Consider the following 25941-nt stretch of genomic DNA (forward strand, 5'->3'; position numbering starts at 1 on the left):
CTTTCCCCTCCCTCCCTCTCACCCCTCGGTCCTTTTCCTCTATGGATTTCCCTTTGATTTTTGTGAGATCCCACCCTCTACCTTTTCTAAAAATCACACTGTCAAAATCTAAAATATCCCAATGAAATGAACCAACCCAATTCAAACCAAACTGAACCCAATGAAGCAGTGAACTATTAACCAGAAGCAAGATCAGATTATTATGTAAAATTTAAGACAACAAAAATTTAGTTGCCTGTATAGGGCTTCCCAAAGTTACAGGAAGCATCTGACATGGTTATTTTTCATTAAAAAATACAGATTTTGTTTTCAACAAGATTTGAAGATGCAATGCAATTTCCTGACAAATCACAACAAGAAGCTTACTCACCTTTGTAAATACTTTCATGGTATAGCACAGATATTTCACTCTGGGATCAATGGTTGAGTAAGCAGATAAAAGCCTTGTGTTATGAAGGGCCTGTTAAAAGGGAAATTACACTATAAGGCTATCAATTAGATGAAAAAATATTTTAAGCTGAAATATTCTGGAAATGGTCACTTGCAATTAATTTTAGGAAGAACATATTGAGATTGAGATTACCTTTTCTTTTCAAAGACACACTTTGTTAATTTACTAGATAAAAACAAAGAATTGTAGTAACATGTTCTCATGACTTCCATTATGTTAATATGTCCTTACTTTGAAGTTCTAGAAAATAAGGAGCTATTAAAATAAACAATTAGTTTCCTTTAAGTAAATATAAAGTTTCTCTTTGCTCCATGGCATTATTTCAATTAAATTATCTCAGGGACCAGAAAAATTTTGTAAAATCCTGAAGCAAGACTGACACCATGGTTACATAGTTCTCTCCAAAAACACCACCACCACAAAATTACCACAAAATTCAAGCCAAACAAAAAAGCTTGCCACTCTGATCTCATTTTAAGTGAAGAGAATAGTAATATGTGTGTGTGTGTGTGTGTGTGTATATATATGTATATATATATATACACATATATAATACATAATAATAATTATACATATATAATTTTTTTATTTTTATTTTTTCCCCCAACTGTTGAATAGCATACTTTGTTTTTAAAAATTTTTGTGGCACTGGGGATGGAAGCCAGGGTCTCATGCATACTGGCAAGTGCTCTATCATTGACCTACTTCTCCAGCTCAAGTAAATATTCATATTAACTAAATTCTCTATCCCTATCCTCAGAACATCATCAAGCACATAGCAAGTACTCATAAAAATCTCTCCAAAGAATAAGAAACATGAAATAAATGGCTCATTTAACTTGAGGTTTTTAAAAAGGGGCAGTTATTCTCTTTAATCTTTTTAAAGAAAAAGCCCTGAAAAAATCTTACCAATGTGTTATACAAACTGATATCTACTTCCAGACCACTTCTTGAATGGAAGAACTTCACAATTGGCACCTTTGCTGTTGTAATAGGTAAGATGTTTCTCAGACCTAGATTGGGAAATAAGATAGTATGATTAAATACAGTAGCTGGGAATAAAAAATGGTTTGTAAGCTAATATTTCAACATAAACATAAATGATGTAACATAACTTAGGCTTGTTTCACTGTATTGAACTAGAACTTAATGGACCTTTTGTGTGTGTGTGCGCGCACGCGTGTATGCATGCATGTATGTGAGATTATTAGTTTGATAAACACCAAAACAGAGGAAACAACTACAGTATCTGCAGTACGTGTTTTGTCTATTCTCTTCATGACTGTATCTAATTTGGAAGAAACCTTATGGGCAATCACCTGAATCCTTTGAAACAAGCTACTCGTCATGGAGCTAGAAGTTATGAAGGTAATAGGAAGCAATCAATTTTAGTAAGAGAAGGAAATTACCTGATCTAGCCTTTGAAGGAAAAGAATGTGCAAACGATAGTGTGTAGGTTGAGGGGATTTACCAGGCAAGAAAAACTATACTCAGAAAGGGTAGACGTCTGAAACAGAATGGCTCGAGATCTTACAAGGAATTATGCAGGCAGTAGAATGAATTGAGGTAAAGGAACATGAATAAAGAGAGATGAGGAAGAAATTGGGAAGAACCCAGAGCCCTATATACCATGTTAAGAATGATATTTAGAGATAAAGAGAAGTCAACAAACTGGTGTGAGGAAAAATCACTGACAATCTTAAACAATGCCTCAGCAATGGATGCACTGGAGACAATGGAATGCAAGACAGCCACTTAAAAACATCTGGGCCTGAACTATCAAGGTACAATGGAAATACAGAGAGAAAACAAGTCATGCTTGAGTCTCTATGACAGGATGGGGAGGAGAAATGTTAAGGAGAAGGGCTGTTAACAGTAAGAATTACTATTTTCTGAGTACAAAATGTGTTACCAGGGGCATGCAAAGAGTCTTTCATAAACTTTACTTAGATTGAGCACCATCATCTTACGGATGAGGAAACAGAGACCCACAGAAATCCACTTAGGAACATACAATTGGTAAATGGTGAACCTAGGATTCAAACGAGGCACAAATGATTCCAAACCTCTCCTGAATAGACTACGTCAGACTAATAATCACTTCACCCATTTTGGTGATTCTAAAGATACCAATGTTGAAAATCTAGAAAGAGGATTCAGAAGGAAGGGCAGGAAGCAGTGGTGGAACCAATAGAAGGAAGGAAGTAAACAGAAAAATGAGTCTATTCTGATATGTAGGAGTATGAATTTCCTGAGAGTGCTAAGTGGTGATGTTTAAAGGGCAGATATACAGTTATCACATTACAGAACTTAGGTAAAGGGGCTGGGGTTTTGTGATGCTGGGGATTGCGGCTTAGCGGCAGAGCACTTGCCTAGCACATGTGACGCCCTGGGTTTGATTCTCAGCACCACATAAAATAAATAAATAAAATAAAGCAATTGTGTCCAACTACAACTAAAAAAAAAAAAAATTAAAAAAAAAAAAGAACTCAGGTAAAAAGCATGTAAATGGTAAAAGTAATTTCAGGATGAAAAGTCTGTGTAAGGGGCTGAGGTTGTAGTTCAGTGGTAGAGCTTGCCTAGCATGTGTGAGGCCCTGGGTTCGATCCCCAGCACCACATAAAATTAAATAAACAAAATAAAGGTATTGTGTCCATCTACAACTAAAAATATTAAAAGAAAGAAAGATAGATCTGTGTGGGAAACTAACTTATATTAACGGGGAAGAGAAGTAAGGAAGCTTGGATTTACTGAATACTCAGAATATACGGTGCTGTACAGACGAGGAACTGGGTGTTTATAATGAGGCTGAGTGAGGTATTGGGATCACACAGCCTGAAAATGGGAAACCAGGATTTAAAGCCGGGTGGTGGGGGAGGGGCTGCTAACAAGGCTGTGGGATCAATTGGGATAAATCCCCAGTACCACAAAAAGAAAAAAAAAAGAGTACCTGCTTTAGATGCAGAAGGCCCTGAGTTTAATCCCCAGCATCACAAAACAAAAAATTTTAAAAACAGAAACAAAAAAAACCCAAAGAGCCAGGCCCAGGTACTTGGGAGGCCAAGGAAGGAGGATGGCAAGTTGTAAACCAGCTGTAGCAACTTAGTGAGAACATTTCTCAAAATAAAAAATGAGATTATGTACCTCATTTGAATCAAATGTATAATATGTCAAGATCATTGTAATGTTTTGAGCAACTAATAAAAAAATTAAAAAAAAAATAAATAAAAAATGAAAAGGGCTGAGAATATAGCTCAGTGGTAGACTTGCCCTTTAATTCAATTCCCTTTAATACAAAAACAAAACACCCCTCAGAAGAGTCTGATTTCAGAATATCTACCAAATACTTTTCTTTATCACCTCTAAATTAGATAAACCATTTTCTCCAACTCCTTCCCATTCAGGAATTAGACACCATTGGACACTATAATACATAGAACCTTGTCCTAGCATTTATTCATAGTAAATCAAACTGGTTCTATTTTATCAACCCCAAAGCTCCCATGTTCAGTCTTTTATTTTCTACCCACTGAAATTAAGGTTTAGTCCTCAACTTCTTTCAAACAATTCCTTACAATTTTGCTTAATTCTTGGTATCACTCTTGGACTCTCAGGTTTACACAGCATTGATAGATGCCCCACTAGCAAAAGAATATGTTAATGGCATTTTAGCTCTGCAAACAATTTAAAAATCCATATATTTTACAGTTGTAAATGATTTCTCACTTTTCTTAATTTATTGATAAAACAGACCAAGCAAAGTGAACCCTGGCTCAAGGTTATAATAGCTTGATGAACAGAACAGCTGTGAATGCAACTGCCTAGGCCAAGATGCTCTTCACTACACTTATGAGGTTTTAATAATTTCTATACTTTGATTTATATGATATCAATAAGTAAAATGATTTCCAAAATTTCCTGTCTGGTATATACTTTGTCTTGGGGGAAACACACACACACACACACATACACACAGACACAAAATTCAGCTAGGGAACAATATGCACACAAATTGTCACCAACTCCTCAGTCTTTCATACTTAATCATGATATTTTTTAAGGACACTAGTACTGTAAGTATTTTATAAAATGAGTCACTATATTGCTTTGTAGGCATTAATATATTATAAGTACATGGGGCTGAGGTTATGGCTCAGTGATAGAGTGCTTGTCTAGCACACGTGAGGCACTAGGTTCACACCTCAGCACCACATAAAAATGAAATAAAGATATTGTGTCCACCTACAACTAAAAAATAATAAAAATAAATTCTAAGTACACGAAACACTAAAAAAGTTATAGTATTTTTAGAAACAAATATTTAGAGGTACCTGAATGTTTTCTAAGGACTCTTGCCAATTCTTCAATAGTTCTTACACAGTCCAACCCCTGCAACAAAGATGACACAAAAATTAATCAAAATTGGAAGACAGGTTACTATACTGTTTATAGTATCCACTGTCTTCAGATATAATGAAACTCATTATATGTTTTTCACTTTTAGTTGAGAATCAGTCAGTATCCATAGGAAATATTCTAAATATGCAAAAACTGCCACACATCCTATGTTCTAATTGCTTTTGAAGGTGCAAAAAAGGTTAAAATCAGTCAGGAAGCCATGGACTGAGAGCTTCTTGAAACGTCTCTGAACCATGGATGAGGACTTTCATTTTTTTGCTATGTAATTACCTCTCTCAGAAGTACCCTATGTGCCAGAGTATATAAGAAGGGGCTTCTATGCCTCATCTTATTAATTACAGGTAAAATCTTAATTATAGTTTAAGAGTTGATGACTTGCTGTGGATAGTGATTAAGCTCACATTATTTCCCCACTGGAAGAGCCAAAATTATAATGCAGAAAATTAAGGTAATATAGCAAATAAGAATGATATTTCTAATAATTCATACTTAAAAACACATTCACAGTCCCTATCAATGTAAGCCCTTTTGATGACTGTACACATTCCAGAACATATTTGGAATTTCACTTTAGAAATGCCTTCAAAATTAGTTTATATACTAGGTTAAAAAAAATTAATCTCGGGCTGGGGATGTGGCTCAAGCGGTAGCGCGCTCGCCTGGCATGCGCGGGGTGCTGGGTTCAATCCTCAGCACCACATACAAATAAACTAAAGATGTTGTGTCCACCGAAAACTAAAAAAAAATAAATATTAATAAATTCTCTCTCTTAAAAAAAAATTAATTAATTAATTAATCTTGAGGTTGTATAATAGGGTTGTGCCATACGGAAGACCTAATCTTGCTTATTCATTTTATTCACCAAATTCTGGGCAGATCATTTTTGTCCATTTTTCCAAATCTGTTATATCTTCAAGGCAAAGAAAGCACTTGAGAACAGTAGCAGCACTCTTCTGGATATAGAGCCTTTGGACTACTGTTACAAATTTAAAAAATAGGGACATGGGGTGTAGGTAAGAGGTAAGAGCCCTTATTTAGCATGTTCAAGTCCCTCAGCACCACTAATCAAAAATAAAAATAATAAAAACAGAAATAAACAAAACAAACAAACAAAAACGAATAGGAACTCAGCACATCTCAGAATTTATATAATTTTTATATAAGTGCCTTCCTGTATACATCAGGGGCTGACAAATTTGTTCTGCTTTGCGAGCCACATAAGCATGTGTTATAAGTACTAAACTCCCAGTCATGTAGAGAATCAGACATACACAAAACATAGGGCTGGGGGTTATGGCTCAACGGTAGAGAGCTTACTTAGCATGCGTGAGGCACTGAGCCACTGGGTTCGATTCCCAGCACCACACACACACACACACACAAACCAACTAAATAGACAATACATAAATGAATGGGTGTGGCTCTGTTCTAATACAACTTTATTTACAAAAACAGGCTGTGAGCTGAATTCAGCCCATAGGCCAAAATTTGCTATCTCCTGACATATAAAAACCAAGCTGATATGCACTATGATCTCCTAAAGCAAGAGACAGAAGTTATTATTTCCATTTTATAGCTATCGACCAAAGACCACATGTTTAGGTACTGAAAAAACCAAGTTGTCTCAAATCCAGGTCTTTGTACTATAAAGGTAGCACTCATCATTTATACCACACTGCCTGCCTGATTTAAAACAAAAACAAAATAAAAACCTTATAGATAACGTATGGATATGCATATCCAGGTCAGTCTAGTAGCCAGGCTAATGGAACACCAGGAAAGCTGGTTTGGCTTTGCAGAATTCCCAGTGGTCACTTTCAAATCTACTTCATACTAAAAGTTGAATGTACAAGGCAATCTATTCTTCATATTCACCTCTAAGCTTAATGTATTTGGCTAGAGGGTGTGCCAAATGGCACACTCCATATGGCATGCCTTGATAAATTTGGAAAGTACCAAGCTGTACCATCAGTCAAGATAGTTCAAATCACACTGCCAGAGCAAATGCAAGTTTTATGTGGTCACTGTACCTCAGCAGTTTCATGTCCGTTAATTGTCATGCAGACGTCAAGGTCACTCTGCTTAAAACCAAATCCATTTTTGGAGGAGCCAAACAAGCTCAATTTAGTTCCTGTTAGGGATATATGAAAAGTAATAACTAATTACCTGAGTACATTTAATATTTTGACCAAAATGACCCTCTCATGAATCAAATATACCCAGGTGTTAACTATCCTATCTCATAATAATTTTTTTATTAACTATTTATTTATTTTTTCCAAGTTTACTTTAATATACAAGCTGTATATATCATGAAAGATTACTAGGTGACATTTCAAACAAAATGGAGATCATTTCAACACATTTAATAATGTATCACTCCTTTCTAAATAAATGCATATTTTAGAGGTGTGAACTCTGATTACAAATGTAATATTAAGTGAAATTCACTTGTGGTATCTATTAGAATAAATTCTGCACTGTACTTTCTTTTCTGTTCGTAAACCAGGATTTGGTGCACCAAAGACCATCCTAGGTATATCACAAAGCAACTGAAACTCCGAACCCACAATCACTGCAAGATGTTATTCTCAAAATTAGTATGCTCGTAATACATGTACTCTTTTGAAAGGAAGGTCACATTACCTTTTTTAAGGATTAAAAAATATATATCATTTACCTGGAAAGTCCTGTTTTATGAAACTTTCTAAGTTTTGCCGGATATGTTCACGAGCCTGATCTTCTAAAACAGTTGGAGAAAAATCCTCTGTTTAAAATAAATAGACACATTGAGAAAAAGACTGATGACTTTTTTTTGAAAAAGCTGAAAGTAAGACTTCAAAGGTTTAAAGAAAACACCCTAATTTTTGTGCCTTTGCCCAGATAACATTTGTAATGTAAAATAATCTTTTGTTTCTTTAACAGAAGAGTCTATTAGAAAGAACTACTCTTAAAATGAAAACTAATTTAGACAGGCTCTGTACCTGGGTTTTACAGAGACCTCAAAGAGTGAATCCAAAAATTTGTGAGCATGTCCATATTTTTTCCTAAAGAGAACCTAGTTTTCTTTTATAGATTTAAACCACCAAAAAGTTTTTGTTTTCATTTTTAAATCCCTGGCAGCCAGGCATGATGGTGCACACCGTAGTGCCTGTTACTCAGAAAGCTGAGGTGGGAGGATCACTTGAGTCTAGGAATTTGAGAAGGCTTTTGATAATACCTCAAAAGTTTTTAAAAAATTATTTTTCAGCATAGATGGACACCTCAAGATGTAGCAATATGAAGCATTAAGTTCTCCATTCTAAGCAGTAAAATGTCTCTATTGCAAAATTTTCTCATTGTAGGACTTGAAACCTCTCTATACCAATGCTCCCCCAAACTCTACTCTTCCTTAAAGGGCTGTCATGTTGTGTGCACTATGAATTAATGTTAACTAAGAATAATTCTGTGCTCAAATTTTGGAGCTGTTGGATTAAAGATATAAAATCAAGTTTCTTTGCTACAACATTGCTTTTAAACACTGCTTTTATCATGCCTTGCAAATCTCTAAAGAAGATTTACTGCTCCCCAAGGGAGGGGGCAATATGTACAGTTATTCCTTTGTGAGAGAATACTTCTGGTCATGAAAAATGCATCTAGGAAAACATTTCAAGGAATGTAATCTATTAGTTGGAAAAGCTAATATAGTATTTTAATCTTAAGACTTAAAAAGTCTTAAGATTAAGTAGTTCAGTGATAAAGCATGAGTTAAGCACGTGGAAGGCCCTGGGTTCAATCTGCAGCACAAATAAAACAGAAAAAACAAACAACTTAAAAAGATATTCCTTCCTTCTTTCTTTAATGATTACTTATTGTGTGTCCCAAATGGGACCTGCATGTCACACTGAAGCAAGAGGATCTCAAATTCAAAGCCAGCCTCAACAACTTAAGAGTGACCCTTAATTTAGCAAGGGTCTCAATAGAAAAAATAAAAAGGACCAGGAATATGGCTCAGTGGTAAAGCACCCCTGGGTTCAATTTCCAGTAACAACTACAACAACAACAACAACAAGTCAATTTACTTTTCTGACAAATGAAAAGAAATGTGAATAACTTACTGTAACACTGGAAACAAACTTGATCTAAGATATTTGAAAACTTGGGTGTTAGTGGTGGCAAAGGTTCCAGCTGGATTCTTTTGAAGTCTTCAGGACAGTCCTTCTTTAGATGACCCTCTCGTTTGCACAAGCTGCACACAACTGTGGGAGACTGTAGGAATATGGCAAAGCAAAATAACACTGAAAACTTTATTTGCCAAATAATGGGATTTAGAATTTTTTTTTTTTTTTTTTGGCTTGCAGATTGAACCTAGGAGCACTTAACCACTGAGTAACATCCCCGGCCCTTTTTACTTTTCATTTTGAGACATAGTCTCGTTAAGCTGGTTAGGTCCTTGCTAAGTTGCTGAGGCTGGCTTTGAACTTACGATCCCTCCTGCCTCAGCCCCTTGAGTGGCTGAGATTACATGCCTGGATCTTTTTTATTTTTGAAGTACAAAGCCTACTCTTCACTTTCCAAAGAAATGAAGCCATTAAAAGATCTGAGAGAGAAGCATCCTTATGATGTCATCAGGAGAAAAGGATAGTTACTATCAGCTTTCCATTCCTCCTACGCAGATTCCTACAAATCTGATTGGAAGGAATGTAAAGTGGAAGGAAGTGAATCAAGTGGCTGTATTAGGACAAAGGCAAAACTTCTTAACCACACCCAAAACATGGAGAATTATGTTCTTGTGTATGAAAATTGAAATTACATGTATTAAAATTGTTTAAAGTCTCCTGGTGTTTAATTGTTTAAAGTCTCCTGATTACCTTGCCTTTGGTGAAGATAAGTTTACTAAATTCATAGAAGAAATCAGACTGGTCCACTGGTGAATTTTCCTCACATATATTTTCTTCTTTAAGATTTATTTTATTAAGTTCCGTAAGTAGGGCGCCATCTACATTTTTTTCACATTCTTTCAAGTCTTCATATTTAGCCGGCTGAACTAATTCATCATCCTCTTCAGAAAGAGCATCTTCATCACCTGATCCAGTATAGGTATTGTCCAGCTCATCTTCATTAGCAATGCCATCCTCATCTTCCCTTTGGTTAATGGTGAGCCTGGGTTCTTCCTCCTCCTCTTCATCTTCCTCCTCTTCTTCATCAAAGTGAATGATTTCAGATGTTTGACACTGGACTAAAGGGACAAAGTGGTTTAAAGAGTCTTCTAGCTCATCAGTACCTTCTACACTTTCTTCATCAAGATCAATCTTGTCATCAAAAGTAGCAAATCCATCACACACTTTGGCTGTAGGATTTTGGAGGCCTTCTAAATTCAAAATGCTATCTGTCTCATAATTACATGGGCTGCTGCCAATTGTAAGTTCTCCACACTCATTACTGCTTATACTGGGGTCATCAGCAGTCAAAGGATGCTTTCCCTTCTTTCTGATTTTCTCTTTCTCATCTTTACTTCCTGTTTCTTGATGGTGTACTTTAATATCCTCATAATTATCACAATTGACTTCTGCCTGGATACAGCCAGAGTTTCCTAAATGTGTGCATTTCCTGATGTGTACATTTCCAATTTCCTCAGCTGGTGGGCTTCCACAGCTTTCAGCAGTCTCTTTAAGAGAAAGTGGCTGTGCCTTGCAAGCATTTTCAGTTGAAATGGTAGTAGCACCAGGGCCTTGAGCCAAAACTGAATTGTTGAGCTTATCGTCTTTTGTTTGCACATCTGGATCATGATTTATTACTTCTTTAAAATGTTCTGAAATACACGTAACTGTGCTCAGAGGCTTTGGAAGGCTGGATTTTGCAAGTTTGTGTGGAAGAGCAAAATATTTATATGTCGTTCTTAAACAGTGAAGTATATATTCAAACACAGGTTGATTATTTAGGGTCCTTGCCACATTTCTTTTAACAGAGTAGGGATCTGTAACAATAACAATGAAAAAACAAATATACCACTTAATATATTTCTATTTTGTGCTCTAAAAATTAGCCCGTTGCAAATAAAAATAGATAACAAATAAACAACAGTGAAGTTTATATCTTATATGCTTAAAAAAAGAAAAAATGCAGGTAGAGAATAAGAAGATACAGTATAAGAACAAAAAGCAATGTTTTCTGAAACATCTGTTCTGCTAAGAGAACCCATCCTGTACAGAACCAGTACCCCTTCCCTATTCTGCCGTGACTGCGGTGGTAGGAAAGATGTCATTCGTGTGTTTATCGTGCCCTCAGGAAGTCAGGTCTTCCCTATAGGCTTTGCTGCTGAGTGCTCTGCCTCCCCACTCAGCCAAGCCCTGTGGTTTGTCGAGCTTACCTCCACTCTTCTGCCCTGGGAAGCCCCATCACTGAATTGGCTGGACTGAATTTCAGGGGCGAGAGGGAGGCACCAGGAGGAGACACCACTTCTCTCAATCTTTTCTCCTCCCCTAGAACTCCAGCAGGTTAGGCAATTGGCCAGAAGAGCTGAGCCAGAGAAACTGCAGGGGAGGGTTTAAAAATGTGAGATCCCCATGACTGCACACAGAATTTATGCAAATTGCAAAAAACCCTCTTATGCAACATAAAGCTTGAAAAAAAAATCAAGCAAAAATAAGAGAATTCCATTTAGGAAATTCTGTAAATTATTAAAGGAGGAGAATTAAGATTTCTAGAGGGGTTTCAACCTCCTGACTTTGCAAAGCTGAGAAGAGATAGTCCATTTAATGACATCTACAGGGCACATCAGTGTGTCTTTCATATAGTGACTTCAGTTAAAGAAGCCTTCACTAAAAATGTGTTTTTAATGAGTAAGTTACTGATTACTACTTTAAAAAATAATTATCTGTTCCCTTTACTGGAGAGTTATCCAACTAAGAATGTCAGTCTTCACAAGAAAAAGTATTTTTCTCATCTCTGCAAAACTAAACAATATTAACAATAACCCATGAAAGGACTGAATTTAAAAATCCAGAAGTGAGAACAGCAGGAAAGGGAAACTCAGATCACTGGGAAAAAAACATTAAGCATTTAAGTTGTTAAGCAATTCACAAAGAAAGCAAGAACTCAGCTAACCATTATTCAAGTTGCTTAAAAATTAAGATATTTCATTATAGTTCTTCAAAAACTCAGGATAAACCTTTTGATCCTTTTAGATGACTCACTGTAACACATGCAAGATCCTAATTATTTAGTTCACCTTTGAGGTCAGGCCTACCTTACAAGTAGGAGATGAAAAGAGACTGAAATAAAAGCATGCTGTTAGACTGGTACCTTAAAAAAATAATAAAATAAAAAAAGAATAAACATTTTGAGATACCTTCAATGGCAATGCGCTTTTTGGGCCAATCCTTTGATTCTCGAGATATTGATTCTTTGACACGGATACTGATCACTAAATCAGCCAAATTAAATTCTAAAGCATAGAATCGCAGCAGTTCCACCCAGAGCTGCCCAACTGGTACTGAAGGCTGGTGTTTTGTATCAAATATTAATGATACCTATTAATATCAAAGAGAAATATATTGGTTACTTCGGGTGTTGGCTTAATCTGAAAAATTAAAGATCATTTGAGCATCAAATTAAAAAACCTGGAAAATCTGAGCAAAGATAGAAATTTGACATCTAGACAAATCACTTTGTATGTGGGAAAATAGCAAAACTTCACTGCATCCCTGACATTTGGGTAGGTTAAAATCTAGTCAGTACCATGGAACAGACAGGACCAATTTTATTTAACCAGACAGCACCGAATTTTGAAATTTTAATAACAGGTGGATAGGACCTTGCACAGTTTGCTAATACTCTCAGCATGGACCTTCACCTGTTACTGCTGCTGGAGGGCACCTTTATATGGATACATGGAAATGTATAGTAGCTAAAGACAGAGAAAAAGAAAACCAATACTCTCATTGCCCTGATATGCTACATAAGTACACTAAATCTGCCAGTGGCAATTAAAGTCAAATAACTATAATAGAAATTGATACTAGTTCTACAGTCACTGACTTGACAAGTTCAAATAACATACTTCCTATAATCTTTTGGGAAATACACAGAACTCAGAATAGGGGGGGAAAAAAAGGGCCCAAACAGTGATTCTGCCATTTCATAGCTCTTGATTGCTCTGTAATTTAGTGTTTTCACTCTCAGACTAGCAGTATTGCACAATGGTTAAGTGAACTGGCTTTGGAATTGGAACAACCTTAGTTTGAAATCCAAACTCTGCCAAGTACTAGCCGTGTATGATCCTGGTCAATGTCTATAACCTAAGACTTGGTTTCCTCATCTGACAAATGGGGATAATAGTACCCACCTCATTGGGTTCTTGGGAGGACTGAGTGAGATAGTGTCTGTAAAGTGCTTAGCACAGTGCCTGGCACACAGTGTTCAAAAAATGGTCGCTATCATTATCTGCAGAGTAGGGATGATACCACCTATAACACAGGATAGTTATGAGGATTAAATCAGAAACAAGGGAAAGCATCTGGCAGACTTGGTTGCTTTCTGTATTTTTTCACTCAGGTAGTCTTTAAGTACAAGAAATTCATATATCACTGAAACAATGTCACAACAGTAAGATGCTCTTAAAGGTAATCTAGTGAAGAAGTCCACATGTTAAAAGGAACTGAAGCCCCAAAAGTTTTCGTGACTTGTCAGAAGGTTGCACTGCTTGTAAGTGGCGTGAGAACTTGTTCTGACCCCAATACATTGTTTTTCTCACCACAGCATATGCAACTTCTACAAAGTCTAGAGCTCACTTAATTTCAGATGTGGCAGCATGACTAACCTCTCCAAAGAACATAAAAATATAAAAGAAAAGCATTAAATGGACTTACAGAAATAGCTTTTTCTTCACATTAGTCTTATAATTCACACTGAAAAAATTCTTTCCTTAAGTATACAAATTTGTCTCCAATCACACTTTACTAAATCAGACTTTAAAACAAGTGGTATAGTAGTTTATTCATGGATAAATCTCAACCACAAAGGGTCTTAGAGTAAGATAAAGTCATCTGGTAGGTAGACTTATAAGGCAGAACTGATAGATACTGGAAGTTGTCTGGGTCCCAAATACTAGAATTGAGGACACAAAGGAAACCCCCAGAAATTGAAAGCTTTATTAAATTTCACCTCTCATCCACAGCCTTTTTCAGCTTTACAAAGGATTTTTAAGCATCTCACTGAAATGACTTGAAAACACTTTAACATGGAACTTTAAAATATCTAGATTATCGTCAATAAAATTGTTTAGAAGTAGGGAACATTCCTTTTTTGAATAAAGTAAGAATAGTGTAGGTAACATTTCCTGAGTGCTTACCACATGCTTGGCACTGAGTTAAGCATTCTATAAATCAATGACCCTATGAGAGGGTACTAATATTATCCTCATTTACAGGGAGGAAACTGGGGCATGGAAAAATTAAGTAACTTGCCAAGGACATATAAGTGGGAGAACTGAGAATATTTGTATATCTGGCTCCACAGCCTGTGCTCTTATCCACACTGGAACCCCCAGTAGAAAACAGACAAAAGTGGTGCTGTTCTGGTGCCAGCAAGGCTGGGGTGGCATCTCCTCCTTCCTGCTCCAATGCTTAAGAATTCTAGGAAACACAACCGGAAACTCTATGATTCACCACTATCTCTTCATTTTAGGAACAAGTAAACTACAGACTGGAGGAATGATATGACTTATTTGTATAGAGATGGGATTAGATTTTTGGCATCAGAATTATTTCATGAATATTACTGTCATTGGGATCTAGGACCATTCACCAATTTGGGACAGAATAGTGCGACCTGTATAATCTGTGCACAAATTTTTTTTTTTGTTGGAAACTCTAATGGTAATTCTTTACACATAGATTTTTTTATGCATTTCCAATAGTATGGGACCAGTACATTAAATCATATGCTTATTTACTGTTATTTCAGTCCTTTGAAGTTAACATTCCATAGATTTAAACCTTAAATACAATTTAAGACCTAACTCTTTTGAAGATACACAGGGATTTTTCTTTGAATTCTCAGTATTTTTCCAAGGCCTCTGTACAAAGAATAAACCATATAAATAAATTTAATGATCAATTTTTTAAAATCTTTCCACATTACTTTTAAAAATCTTTTCATAATTTTTAAAAATCTTTCATGTTGATTATTCAATGGACTAAACAGATTAGGAAATGAAATAACCATGAAATACTTAAGACAGTTAAGGAAAAACAGGAAAACTGACTAACTCATAAACACCACAATTGATAACTAAAATAAAAATCAACAGTAAAATTAGAAATAAGAGAACAGACCTGCCCCCTTTTAATTGGCCTTTCTTTTGGTGACTCTTCTTTTGCTGTGTTTGTATCCCCAACATTATCAGTGTATTCCCAGACCACAAAATCTTTCTCAACGTCTTTAAGGTTGAAGTTCGTAAGTTTGTTTAATGAGAATCCTTCAATCTAGGAAAAAGTAGACATCTATTATTATAAGGTAGAAACCATTTTTGTATTGATTTGAGCATTTAATATGTTTGAAGAAATGAAAAAAGTTAATATATTCCAAGTTCACTGAAAATATAAAAGATATTGTTTGTGGAATATTTTTAAGATAAACATAAATTTAAAAATATTTTTAGCTGGGTTCTGTGGTACATGCCTGTAATCCCAGCCATTTAGGGAGGCTGAGGCAGGAGGATTGTAAGCCAGCCTCAGCAACTTAGCAAGGTCCTAGGCAACTTAGTGAGACCTTGTCTCAAAATAAAAATTAAAAAGGGCTGGAGATGTTGCTTAGTGTTTAAGCAACCCTGGATTCAATGTCCAGCACCAAAAAATGAAACAAAACAAAACCCAACAACAACAAAATCTGCAATCAAAGTAAAAAAGAAGATTCTGATGATTCTGATTTGCAAAAGAAATGGCAAATTTTTGCTCTACCACTAACTACACCTTCAACCCTTTATAATTCTTTAGTAAATATTCTGAATTGAGGATGTACTTTGGTGGTAAAGCACTTCCATAGCAAAGCCTTTGGTTCAATCCCCAGCACTGTAAAACAAAACAAAACCAAACCGAAAAGTTACAACAACAAAATTTCTGAGAAGGCAACAGGGCATAGTGACTAAAGCCATGAGTTTTGGAGTAAAACTCAGTGGTCCCAAATCTTGGATCCTCCAGGCACCTACTCTCTTTAGGTCTCAATTTCTAGTAAAATGGGATAGCACTAGAACTTCCTTCATGGGACAGCTCTGATATATATGCCGCATGTAGAAATACTCAATAAATCCAAGAAACTGTCATTATCAGTATTGTAGAGATATAATTATAAAAACTAAATTCTCCTAATTAGAATTTTTCTTTTTTCATAGTACTAGGAATTGAACCCAGGGGATTTCTACCACTGAACGGTATTATCGATCTTTTTGTTTTTCTTTTGAGATACAGTATCCCTAAGTTGCCTAGCCTGGCCTGAACTTGCAATCCACAAGTCTTTGCCTACCTAGTAGGTAGGATTACAGGCATAGGCCATTGTGCCTGGCTGGAAACTATTTCCAATATTTTAAATTCTAGTTAAGCCCAAAGGTTTCAAAATACAGTTTAATGTGGTATTAATGAATGCAAAAGAAAATGGTCTGGGCTCCAAAGTTCTGAGAAATATTAACAGAGTTGAACAGGTCTTTTTTTAATTATATAATGGACTCATTACATAATAAACAGGTTAGTGAACATAATAAATTGTGAGATGAGGTAAGGATAAGGTTTTCCAAATTTATTTCTACCCCAAAGAGTGATCCCTCTGAAACATAAGACATCGTGTCACACTCTTCTGCTCATTGTGGTTTCCTTCTTATTTCAGAGAAAATTCAGTCCTTCCAGGGTCTATGTAATCTGGCTCTTGGCTGTTTCTCAGAACCATAGTCTATCCTTCTGATTTGGAACTAACATCTGCTCTTCCCTCTGCCTGGAATACTCTTCCTGCTATCAGTCAATTATATGGCTCAACTTCCACATCTTATTTAGACTCTGCTCTACTAATTTTTTTTCTAGTATCTTCCTGCTTTTCACTCTTAATTCAATGCCCATTATGATTAACTTCAATTGTATCAAGATCTAATAACAATACAATGGGAAATCTGACTGGGAGTAAAAGATTTGGAGATTATCCTAGCCAAGGTGGAAGAGATCTGAGTACAACTGGGCAGAGAGGCTAAAAACCTCAAGAAAGATAAATCAGAGCACAGGGGCACAATATACTAAATTTCCTGATAAGAGAATTTAGTCTTGTTCATTTTTATATTCTCTTCAAGGCCTGGTACAATGACTAGTGTACATAAGTACTTTAATTGTGAGGACCTTGAAGGAGTTTCTGCAGAAGTGATGTAGGTGAAATATCTGGTAAGAATAATATTAATTCCTTTCCCCCTCATTTGCTTTATTTACTTTTCTTGATTAAGCTTCTGGCAGCAGCCACTAAACCAATGCCTGTATAGTTTATAACCTGCAGATCATTTTGGTTCATTAAGTAGATTTTTTGGTTCATTAAGTAGATTATTTGATCCATAGAGTCAACCCAGTGTTTGATCATCATGTATCTGTTTTTGTCATTAAGTCTTGGGAAAAAAGTTAAATGATACAATCAAAATAAATTCAGAGTTGCTTCAGAGAGTTTCCAGTTTCACTGCAAAGGAAATTATACATTGGCCTTGGAATAAAGTATTCATACTACTCTTAAGGAAGAGAAACAGCTTTTGTCCTACATCCTCACATCACTGACAAATGATTATTTAGAGAGGATCAGTACACATGAAAAGGCAGCTCTTACTCAGTAAGACATTTATGTGCAAAGCCAAATATCCAATTTATTTCCAGGCCCTTTTGGGTCCAACTGTTTTGGTCCCATCCTAAACTCCACTCTCTCTTGGGACAAGATGAAAGGAAAACTTCAAACAGTTTACCAAATTCCTTCTAGGGTGTGGATGACTTTGTTCTCTTGTTCTTTTTGGAAGGAGAGTAATCTGGCGGAGATACCCTCTTGGTAGCCCTGAATCCTTTCTTCTCAGTGTCATAGCTACAAAGAGTTACCATTAGACAACTAAGATATAGAGCATACTTTAATCCCTTGTGTCAGGATAAAGTTTGCAAGTAGTTTATTCTACTTCAGTTTTTTATTACTGAAGCCTGCTAGACAAAGTCTCCACTTAATTCTGTTTATTAAATATAAAGAAAAAAATGTCTAAAATCACACACACACACACACACACACACACACAAATATGCCTACAGATAAGAACTACCACTCTAGAACATACTTTGTGTGTGTGTGTGGGGGGGGGGAGTACTAGGGATTGAACCCAGGGACACTTTACCACTGAGCAAGATCCTTAGCCCTTTTATTTATTTATTTTTTAAATTATGAGAAAGGATTTAAATTGCCCAGGCTGGCCTCCAACTTGTGATTTTCCTGCCTTATCCTCCTGAGTTGCTAGGATTACAGGCATGTGATACCATGGCCAACTGAACATCTTCTTCAAGAGAAGACTGTGTGCTATTAAGTAAGACAAAAAGCAGTGAAAATATTCAATGTGTAAAAGTAAGCTTTTCAGTAAATAAGGCTTTCTATAAAATACCTACACACATAAGAATATACCAAGATAAACATGTAGAGATTAAAAATGGTTCCAGAAGCAATAGCATAATTTTGACCTTTCAGTGGCTTCTTATTAGACTTATTAAACAAATCAACTCAATTGTTTTTTATGGTTTTTTTCTACATTTTTTTATTGGTGCATTATAGTTGTATATAACTGGGATTTGTTGTTATGTATTTGCACACGCATATAATATAACAACGTAATTTGGCTAATGTCATTCTTTAGTATTTCCCCTTCCCACCCCCTGGTCCCTTTCCTCTACTCTGATTTCCCTTTGATTTTCATACGACTTCCTTACCCCCACTTTTCTTTTCCTTTTTCCTCTCTAGCTTCCACACATGAGAGATCACATACAACCCTTGACCTTCTGAGTTTGGTTTATTTTGCTTAATATAATGTTCTCACGTTCCATTCATATCCAGCAAATGACAAATTTTATTTATCCTTATGGTGGAATAAAATGCCATTGTGTATAAATACCACATTTTCTTTATCTATTCATCTGCTGATGGACACTTAGGCTGGTTCAGTAGTTTGGGCAAATATAAATTGTGCTGCTATAGACATGAGTGTGCATGTATTACTATAGTATAATGACTTCAATTCTCTAGGATAAGTACTAAAGAGTGGTATAGCTAGTCACACTGTGGTTCCATTACTAGTCTTTTGAGAAACCTCTAGACAAATTTCCATAGTGGTTCAAATAAACTCAACTTTAATTTTTTTCAGGTCTTGCTAAGTTGTCTAGGGTAGTCTTTAACTCATCATTCTCCTGCCTCAGCCTCCTCAACTTTAATTTATCCAGATTACATTATTATTGTTTTTTAAAAATATTTTTTAGTTGTCAGTGGAGCTTTTTATTTTATTTATTTATATGCGGCACTGAGAATTGAATCTAGTGCCTTACACATGCTAGGCAAGCACTCTACCACTGAGCCACCACTCCAGCCCCTCCAGATTACATTATTAAAGTCTAATTCACCTTAAAGATAAAACCAAAATATTATTGAAGAGTTGACTATAAGCTCTGCATCTTGTATAGTTAGTAATCTTGATGCTTTTATTGTTTTACAGGTCATGGGATATAAAGAGAAGCAAAAAACCAGAAATAGAAAGTAAGCTACACTGGTCATGGTAGTATATGCATGTAGACTCAGTTACTCAGGAAGCTAAGCCAAGAGGGTCATTTGAGCCTAGGATTTTGAGGTTAGCCTAGGCAACATAGCAAAAATTCATATTCATTCATTCATTCATTCATTCATTCATGTATACGTACATGAATTGAAGTCCATTTCAGAGAGACAAATGCTTCATATACTGTCTGAAGATGATATATAAGTTTAAGTATCGAATTAGAGTGCTGTACCCAAAGAATGTGTCAAAAGATAAACTTAACATAGATTCAAAGTCTCTTGTTTGAAATCTTCAGGTCCACAGGTGTTTCAAAAACTAAGATTTATAGGCTAAAAATGTAGTAATACCCCTAGCAAGGTATAGATCGGCATCTTGTAATCATATTAACATTTCAGCAATGAAAGATGTGAATACCAGTAAAACAAACAAATCTATTTTACTTCTGGTTAGCTTTTTAAATTTTGAAATTATGCATAAGGAATTGTAGATCTATAATCAATCAATCGGATATATAAGCAAAAAAGTTTCATACCCATGAGCCTAGATAAACTGGCAGAAGAGGTTCTTTCCTCTGTTGAAGAAAATAAATGGCCATAAGGGCAAACACGTAAGGTGGCAGGCCTCCTTCCTCAGGGCGATCTATACTGCAAAGCTATAAGTGAGAGAAAAGAGAATTTGCATTTTTTTTTTTTTGCATCAATTTGTGATTTAAATAACTTGGCCTAAAACCTGCAACCCATTCCCATATTGTAATGGTTAATTAGAATTGTCAACTTGATTGGATTAAGAGAAACCAGAAGGTGTGTTGATGACAGTGTGTCTAGGAATAACTGGCATGTGGAACAGCCAAATAAAATGGAGACCCTCCCTAAGTGAGGGCAGCACCATACAATAAAATGATGGTTTGGATGAAATAAAAGATGGAAGAACATGACAGCAACAGCAGATACAAGCTTGATTTTTCATGATCGAGTTCTTGACTGCAGCCGTGATTGATGATATGGGGCTCTCACTTTTTCACTCTTCCAAAGTGGATTCTGTCAGTGATTCTCCAGAAGCCTTCAGTCTCAGCTTGGGATAGCACTTGTTCTGGGGCTTCAGCTCCTTGGACTGAGCAGTTGCTGGTTCTTCCAGCTCTCTGCCTGTAGATGACCACTGTGGACTATCTAGCTTTTGGTCGCCTGAGAAATTCTCTTTTTGTAATTATACTTCCTGCTGATTCTGTTCCTCTAGGGAACCCTGACTAATACACATATATTATATGATATATAGTGATTATTCTGAATAAAGCAGCACAATAAAGGGCAGGGGTATAGCTCAGTGGTAAAGCACTTGTCCAGCATGTATAAGGCTCAAGATTTGATCACCAACTCCACAAACAAACCAAAAAACAAAGCAACAACAATCCCTCCCCCCCAGCAAAGTGATACAAATAGACAACTTCCTATTCCTTTGCAGTAACCACATACTGTGGTTTTGAAAGAGTTTCAATTTCAAATATTTAATCTTGTTAACTTACTCATGGAAGGCCCTAAAATACTATTTACTGTTTCATTTTTTTGACATCTACAATAAATCCACTCACTTAGTTAAGACACATGTTAATGAAATACAAATGATCGTTCAGTTCCAACTGATTTTGCTTAGCTTAAGGGTCCTCTCAACTTTTACAGTCCTGCAAATGCATGCTTTGGTCACAAAGGCAATTTGGGGAGAGAATGTTGGCAAACCCATCAGTACTAATTAAAATAACACCTAAAAGAGCATGGCCTACATAGTGATGAAGCAGAAGAGAGTTTTCAAAGAGGAGCATATTGTAATTATTAATTCATCCAGCAAGAGTGGGGTATCCTGTGTTGATCCTGGATCCAAGAAATTGGAACTATCTCTTATCACTGTTATACCTCAATCAGTAAGATTTTTGCTTTTCTTTATATAAGGCACCTTATAGAATATCAATTTTATCATTATGATCTGACCTTATACTATGGGGGAATATTAAGTGCTCTAATGATTATTACAGCATATCAACTGGGAGAATGTATTTAAAACATTGTAGATATAGGCAAGACCAGATATAGTATTTTTCATTTCTTTATGTAATCCTTGGATTTCTTCTTGAAAATGGTTATGAGAATTATTTTCTAAAACTTTACAGTGCCTAAGTATTACCCTGGGAAACTAGTTAAGATTGTAAATTCTTTGACTACATCCTTTGGGATTTGACCCAAATCTGACTTCTAATAAGCATTATAAGTCATTTTGATCTTTTAAGCAATACTGTTGTAATGAAACAGAAACCTTAAATTTTCCTTCTGTATAGTGTTTCTATTCCAATATTCAGATACTTTCTCTTTTGATGTCTATAGGTATTTTTCTAAACATTTAAGGTTAAATGAACCCAGTAAAAATTAAAGCGCAGTTAAGTTCACAGAATACACACATGCATTTAATGAAGTCTAACTTACCTTTGCCCAGTACCTAAATGCAATCACCAAAGGAACCAGCTTTGGTTCTAGTTTTCCGAGTGCAGTTAAGTGCTTTGTTGTCAGACAAGCATTTTCATTTCCTGCACTCACTTTACAAAGAAGACCACTGGTGGGTGTGCCGGTGAAGTTGGGAATGAAAAAGAAAGAGAAAAAGGTGTGTTACATAGGTATCAGTACATTTTTACACCAGTAGCTAATTTACACTGATAATAACTTTTTTAAAAAATGGAAAAAAAAACCCCTAAAACTCCCTACATCTTCATAGGTCATTTAAAAATACTGAATTAAAAAAAAAAAAAAAAAAAAAAAGACACGACAGTTACTTATTGAACAAACTATATTTTCAGAAGAACTCTGTTTTAATATGCTAAAATTATTTTGGGGGGGAACATGCAAATAAGGAAAATATTATGAAATATTTCAAATGGGAGCATGACTTGTCTCATTTTTTCAAATGGTGTTTTTACAAGAGTTAAGGAATCTGTTGGTGAAGAGTCATTATTGCTTATAAGCCACCCATTCATGGTAGTGATAGTTATGTTTCCAGATGGAGGGAGACCTATACAGGGGAGGTCACATTAACAGCTATTCAGCACTGCCACAAATGCTGGTAAAAAGGATGGCAAGTAAAAAGTGATTAAAGCAAGTAACCATTTGATAAGGTTGTTTTTTTACTTAGTTAAAATGGGTCAAATGCTTCCTTATAATTTTTCCCTCTAGGTAATTTTACTCTTTTTAAAATAAGATTTCTTTCCCTCTCTTGCATCAAATGCCAAAGTATAGACAGAATGCTAGTAAGAAACATGAGATAACCATATAAGGTATAGCTTATAACTTCAAAGTTGGAATTAAGATTTAGCAAAGTCCTTGTGCTTTTGGCAAGCTGATACCTAATGATCAGCTTAAAGAAACAGAGACCTTTGCTTTTCTCTGCATACTACCACCGGTACCCTTGCATGGAAATCTGCGTCAACATCAATAAAGGAGTCTGAGGAAAGAAGAAAACACATGTTAAGTAGGTTAATTAAAGCTTTGTTACAAGCAAAATGAGATAAAGTACAAGGACCCAAGTACCATGTGTGGCTTATCTATTCAGCCATTTTGAAAGACAACTACTAAATAAAATTCTGAAGGGATTTGAAAAAAGAAAAAAAATGTTATATTCAAGAATCAAGTAATCACATTAATTTAAAATCATTATTTTATAAAGCTTATGTTTAATTAAAAGTAACTACGCCAGTGGATCACAATATTTAAATATTATGAGGGTAACCTAATTAGAAATATAGACATATGATTTAAAAACAACATTGATACAAAGGCTACTGAAATCTTCAGTGTCAAAATATGTATTGACTAAAATAAAAAAATATTTAAATGCTTTATTCAATCAAAACAAAAAGGACAGGGGATGACTACTTCAAGGGAAAATTAGTGAGGTTATGAAAGCAAAAAAAGTCATAAAGCTCTAAGTTGGATAGTATATTGGAAAAGGCAACGGATAAACTTACATGGGAACAACTATTTATGAATTCATTAATCAGGATTGGGCCACACTTACTGCACCTTTATAAAACATTAATTTGAACCACTGGATACAGTATATTATTCTTTAATTTTACTCTCAAGACTAAATTATGCATATTTTGCATTTCTTCGTCACACTCTAAGACTCATTTAAGCTTTAAAAAATTTTTCTTGTAGTTGTAGATGGACAGAACACCTTTATGTATATTATTTTTATGTACTGCTAAGGATCAAACTCAGTGCCTCACACATGGTAGGAAGTGCTCTGCCACTGAGCTACAGCCCAAGCCCTCATTTAATCTTTATAGTGATGTCATCAGCAAGCTAAAAGCTTTGAGACATAGAACTACTACTAGAATGCTAGCTAGTTAATAAATCATGGCCATTTGCTTTAATTTTTTTGCTTTGGATATTACACTTATCAATAATTTTAAGAGGGAGAGAGGAAGGGAGGGAAAGGAAAGTTACTGGGGAATGAAATTAATCAAATTATGTTATGTGCCTGTACAAATAAGGCGTAATGAATTCCACTATTATGTAGAATTATAATGTAACAAAAAAGCAAAAGAAAAAAAAACTTTAAAAGCATGAGTTTCTATTTTCAGAGTTTGAGTAATAAGTTATATAAAATTTATAGAGAAAAGAAAATATTAAGAGCAAAGTGTACAAAGCATTTGACCTTACCACTGTTCTTTAAACATTCTTGAACAATTAAGAGGACATCTGGCTGAGACATCTAGGAAATAAATGAATGAATACATGAAATAATCCCTAAATAATTTTGCTTCACGATAAAATACACAGTCTAAAGTTCCCAATATTGTTTCCCAAATTAGAAATGAACATTGGTACCAGAATAAAGAACTAATCATTATGCAGTGTCTATGTACGTCAAAGACAGAAAGACAGATGAAAACCAAATGAGGATGAGTGTGGGCAAGAGACCTACTATACATTTAATTTGTGGTTAATTAATTCTTGAGGTAATTAGCTTTTTAGAAAATCTCAAAGTGGTAGCTGGAAGTTGTTACACTACTAATGACATTTCCTCTCACTCTGTAAGACTATTACAACAGATAGCTTACTGGTTCCAACTCTAAATCTTGTTCCACAGTGGAATCAAAACCATTAAAAATCATGAACTGGATTCTTAAAACGTATCAATGACTTTTCACTGACTGTAGATCAAAGTAAAATTCTTACCATGGCCTATGAGATCCTGCATATGGGGCTTCAGCCTACCTTCCATCCTAATCAGAGTTCAGCTTAAATGTTCCCTCTTCAATGAGGCCTCCATGACTGTGGCATCTCTTCACAGTTCCTGTTTTCTGTTATTGAACCCTATTTTTCTGCACAACTCTCATTATAATTAATAATATAAGTAACTACTTATCTCCTTAACTAGATATGTGTTCTGTGAAAGAGAAACTGCATTTGTTTTTTCCTTTAGAATCGAGTATAGTACCTGCCATACAACAGGTATTTAGTGAATATTTGTTAAATGAATGAATGAATGATGTCAGAACAAAATAACTGCTATGGTTAGTAATTTCACTGATCAGAATTTAAGATTAAAAGAAGAGCAAAATCCACTGGTTAGCTGACTAAGTAACTACATTACTCAGAGCAAGGAACAAGAGGCTATAAAATAGAATATCTGGGGGTGGAATCTCAGAGTCTATACTTTTAATGAGTAACCAAAGTAGGATACACCTTCTGCAAACTGACCTATGAGAATGACGAAGTGGGTAAGCAGATAATCTACTTAAGTTCCTTCCAGTTTTAAAATTCTGACTGTCAATGTCTTTTTGAATTACATTTAACCCAGAAATCGAGGCTGGGTGTGGTTGTTCAAAAAAAAAAAAACAATATTTTAACAAAATTGATATATAAAAATAGGAAATTCGGAGGCTCATTAAGCTTTCAGATCATAAATGTTTAAAAATCTACACTGTTTAAAACCTGAATTCTTTTCCTATTAATGGAAAGTTGATTTTACCAAGAATTTAAGCTTTCCAAGCTAACAGAAACCTAAATATCCCCATAAGATTCACATGGTTAGAAAACCAGTGTTACAAGTAAGTATGAAAGATCTGTAGTGTAAAATAAACAAGATTGAAAATCTATGGAGCATAAGAATTCTCTGAACCTGAAGCTGAAAACAGGCAAGACATAAAAATGGAACTTTTAAGAAAATAGGTGTCACCATTAAAGTATCTTTACGTATCTAAAATATATTCACACACAGTTCAATTTGAAATAAAGAC

General features: G+C 35.2%; 1 protein-coding gene across 3 annotated transcripts in view; it reads right to left on the bottom strand.

The window, feature by feature from the left end:
• Nucleotides 1-370: 370 nt before the first annotated feature.
• Nucleotides 371-25941, bottom strand: part of LOC124080060 (terminal uridylyltransferase 7) — a gene marked incomplete at its 3' end in the record, with an annotated part of 37096 nt that continues 11525 nt past the window's right edge. For all 3 annotated transcript variants that reach the window (XM_046425897.2, XM_046425898.2, XM_046425899.2), the window contains 13 exon segments: nucleotides 371-460; nucleotides 1361-1464; nucleotides 4783-4840; nucleotides 6901-7001; nucleotides 7551-7637; nucleotides 8968-9118; nucleotides 9721-10826; nucleotides 12201-12381; nucleotides 15187-15336; nucleotides 20191-20310; nucleotides 22127-22253; nucleotides 23066-23135; nucleotides 24359-24410. In XM_046425897.2, the coding sequence (XP_046281853.1) occupies nucleotides 371-460; nucleotides 1361-1464; nucleotides 4783-4840; nucleotides 6901-7001; nucleotides 7551-7637; nucleotides 8968-9118; nucleotides 9721-10826; nucleotides 12201-12381; nucleotides 15187-15336; nucleotides 20191-20310; nucleotides 22127-22253; nucleotides 23066-23135; nucleotides 24359-24410 (2397 nt within the window).

Source organism: Marmota monax, unplaced genomic scaffold, assembly GCF_021218885.2.
Source record: "Marmota monax isolate L192 unplaced genomic scaffold, Marmota_monax_Labrador192_F-V1.1 WCK01_AAM20220418_F8-fsc01604, whole genome shotgun sequence".
Classification (NCBI taxonomy): domain Eukaryota; kingdom Metazoa; phylum Chordata; class Mammalia; order Rodentia; family Sciuridae; genus Marmota; species Marmota monax.